This window comes from Ornithorhynchus anatinus, unplaced genomic scaffold (genome assembly GCF_004115215.2).
Source record: "Ornithorhynchus anatinus isolate Pmale09 unplaced genomic scaffold, mOrnAna1.pri.v4 scaffold_175_arrow_ctg1, whole genome shotgun sequence".
NCBI classification, from domain to species: domain Eukaryota; kingdom Metazoa; phylum Chordata; class Mammalia; order Monotremata; family Ornithorhynchidae; genus Ornithorhynchus; species Ornithorhynchus anatinus.
This window is the reverse complement of record NW_024396702.1, coordinates 21,671-24,180: the sequence shown is the minus strand read 5'-3', so window position 1 is coordinate 24,180 and position 2,510 is coordinate 21,671. Positions and strand designations below refer to the sequence as shown.

The 2,510-nt window shown below is 70.4% G+C and overlaps 1 protein-coding gene across 1 annotated transcript; it reads right to left on the bottom strand.

Annotated features, from left to right (window-relative positions):
• Positions 1 to 375: 375 nt before the first annotated feature.
• LOC114808732 (solute carrier family 22 member 23-like) lies at positions 376 to 1,682 on the bottom strand. The gene is made up of 4 exons (XM_039910996.1): positions 1,574 to 1,682; positions 1,061 to 1,491; positions 890 to 946; positions 376 to 447 (listed from the first exon to the last, which is right to left on the bottom strand). Exons 1-4 carry the CDS (start codon positions 1,680 to 1,682, stop codon positions 376 to 378), a joined length of 669 nt encoding a protein of 222 aa, XP_039766930.1.
• Positions 1,683 to 2,510: the final 828 nt, after the last annotated feature.

The following is a 2,510-nucleotide window of genomic DNA, read 5'->3' as shown; positions in this document are numbered from 1 at the left end:
GAGCACTGTTCTAAGTGCTGGGGTAGACACAGGGGAATCAGGTTGTCCCACGTGGGGCTCACAGTCTTAATCCCCATTTTACAGATGAGGGAACTGAACTGAGGCACCGAGAAGTTAAGTGACTTGCCCAAAGTCACCCAGCTGCGAGTGGCAGAGCCGGGGTTCAAACCCATGACCTCTGACTCCAAAGCCCGTGCTCTTTCCAGTGAGCCACGCTGCTTCTCTATTCGGAAAGGCCAACGTGGGTTTAGCCGGGGGGCCCGATGGGCCGAGGCCACACGTGTGGATCCATCCGGGGAGGAGATGTGCGGCGAAGGGCAGAAGGCCCGGCTGCGGCTTGGGAAAGTCGGGGAGGGGGCGTGGTGTGCAGAGGGGTCAGAGGCTCCGAAAGAAGCGGGACAACGGGGCCCCCGGCCCCTGGCCGTGGCTCGGGGCACTGGGCGATGTCTAAAGGAGGGCGGGGGGCGCGGCGGCGAGGGGGTGGGGAGGCGGCCCTCTACGGGGCTGCGGGACCAAGCCCCGGCCCACCCGAGGGCGCCGCCGCGGCGGGGCCACCGGTAAACCCGCCCGGACGACGAATGGAGGCGGAGGCGGAGGCAGGGGCAGAGGAGGCCTGCCAATCCCCGGGGGCTCGGGGGGCTCGGGGGGCTCGGGGGGCTCGGGGGGCTCGGGGGGCCCGGAGGGCGGGGATGGGGCAGGAGGGCAATCCGTCACTTTGCGGGGGCAAGAGATCCCTCGCATCCCGGGTCCCACGTGGAACCGGAGGTCGGCTCCGGGACGCATTGGTATCGCACCCCTAGATTCAAGAGGGGGTGCGCGCGCGCGCACACACCACACACACACGCACACACACGCCCGGGCGGGTTCCGCGGGCGGGGAGCCGCCTTACCTTGCTGACCACATTTTGGACGAGGCCGGCTCGGATGCGGTAGTGCCACTGGTGGCACTGGCAGTCGGTGGAGTTGGAGGCGGCGGCGGCGGCGGCGTCCTCGTCCCCCTCCCCGTCCCCGTCCCCGTCCCCGTCCCCGTGGTGGTCCGGGGCGGGCGGCGGCAGGGGCACCGTGTGGCCGTCGGGGCGGGCCGCGGCGTCTCGGGCGCGGGGGCGGCCGTCGGGGGCGGGGGCCGGGCCCGTCGGCGGGGGTCCCCAGGTTGGGGGCGGGCCGGTCCAGTTGGCGGGGAGGGGGGCGGCGGCGGCGGCGGCGGACCCCCGGCGGGCCCCCCGGCACCAGTAGTCCGGCTGGGCCAGCAGGAAGGAGTCCGAGTACTGGCTGAAGCCGATGAAGAGCGCGGGGATCCAGGTGAGCAGCACGAGCGTCTTCTGGTAGCCGCCGCCCAGCCCGCCGAGCAGGGGCAGCACGGACGCGTCGTAGTCCACGAGCAGCGCGCTGGGCCCCGCGCCGCCCCCCGCCGGGGACCCCCCGCCGCCCGACCCGGCCGCCGCCGCCGCCGCCGCCGCCTGCGACAGGGACGGCAGAGACCGGTTCTCCTCCCCTCCGCCCGCCGGACCCGCCGGACCCCCCGGACCCCCCGGACCCCCCGGGACGACGGCCGCCGCCCGCCCGGGCCCTCCGGCCCCCCCGGCCCCCCCCGGCCGGCAGGGCCCCGTTCTCCTCCGGAGGGGGCTGATACCGGCCCCCGCCGCCCTCGCCGCCCCTCGCCTCGCGCCGCCGGTCTATCGCCATCCCCGGGCCCCGCCGCCCGCGCCGATGCACATAGAGAGCGGGCCCGGGGGGCGGAGGGGGGGGGGGGGGGCTCCTCCTCCGCTCCTCCCGCGGGGAAGCGGCGTCGCCGGAGAGCGGGGCTGCGCGCACCGAGCGCCCGGCGCCTCCGAAGGGGGACGAGTCTAACGGCGAGAGCCGCCGCAGGGGAACGGGCCGGTCCCGGCCCCCGCCCGCCTCTCTCCCGCCGCGTTCGCGGCAAGATCCCGGGAGCGGAGGAGGTCCTCCCGCCGCCGCCGCCTCCTCGGCCGCCCCTTGGGTCTACCGCCGCGCTCGGCCCGTCAGGCCGCGACCGTCCCCGACCGGGCTCCCCGGACGAGCTCCGCACCTCCCTAACAGTAGGTGCCCACTCACTCCACAATAAACCTCAGTTAATGGAGAGTAACTAGGTTTTAGATGAGAGACTGCCCAGATCTCTAACATACCTTGGGTTGTGAAAACCAGAAAAATTTAGGATAAAACCTATTTTCACAAAACTTGAGATTTTCCAGGTAAATTTAAGGAGTCAAACTAACCTGACGACTTGGAGGACATCCCGATCTCTGGCAAGGGGAAGCAGCATCGCCTCGTGGCTAGAGTACGGGCCTGGGAGTCAGAATGATGTGGTCCTAATCCCAGCTCTGCCACTTGTCTGGTGTGTGACCTTGGGCAAATCACTTCGCTTCTCTGGGCCTCAGTTACCTCATCTGTGAAATGGGGATTAAGACCGTGAGCCCTATTTGAGACAGGGACTGTGTCCAACCTGATTAGCTTGTATCTACACCAGAGTTTAGAACAGCGTCTGGCACATAG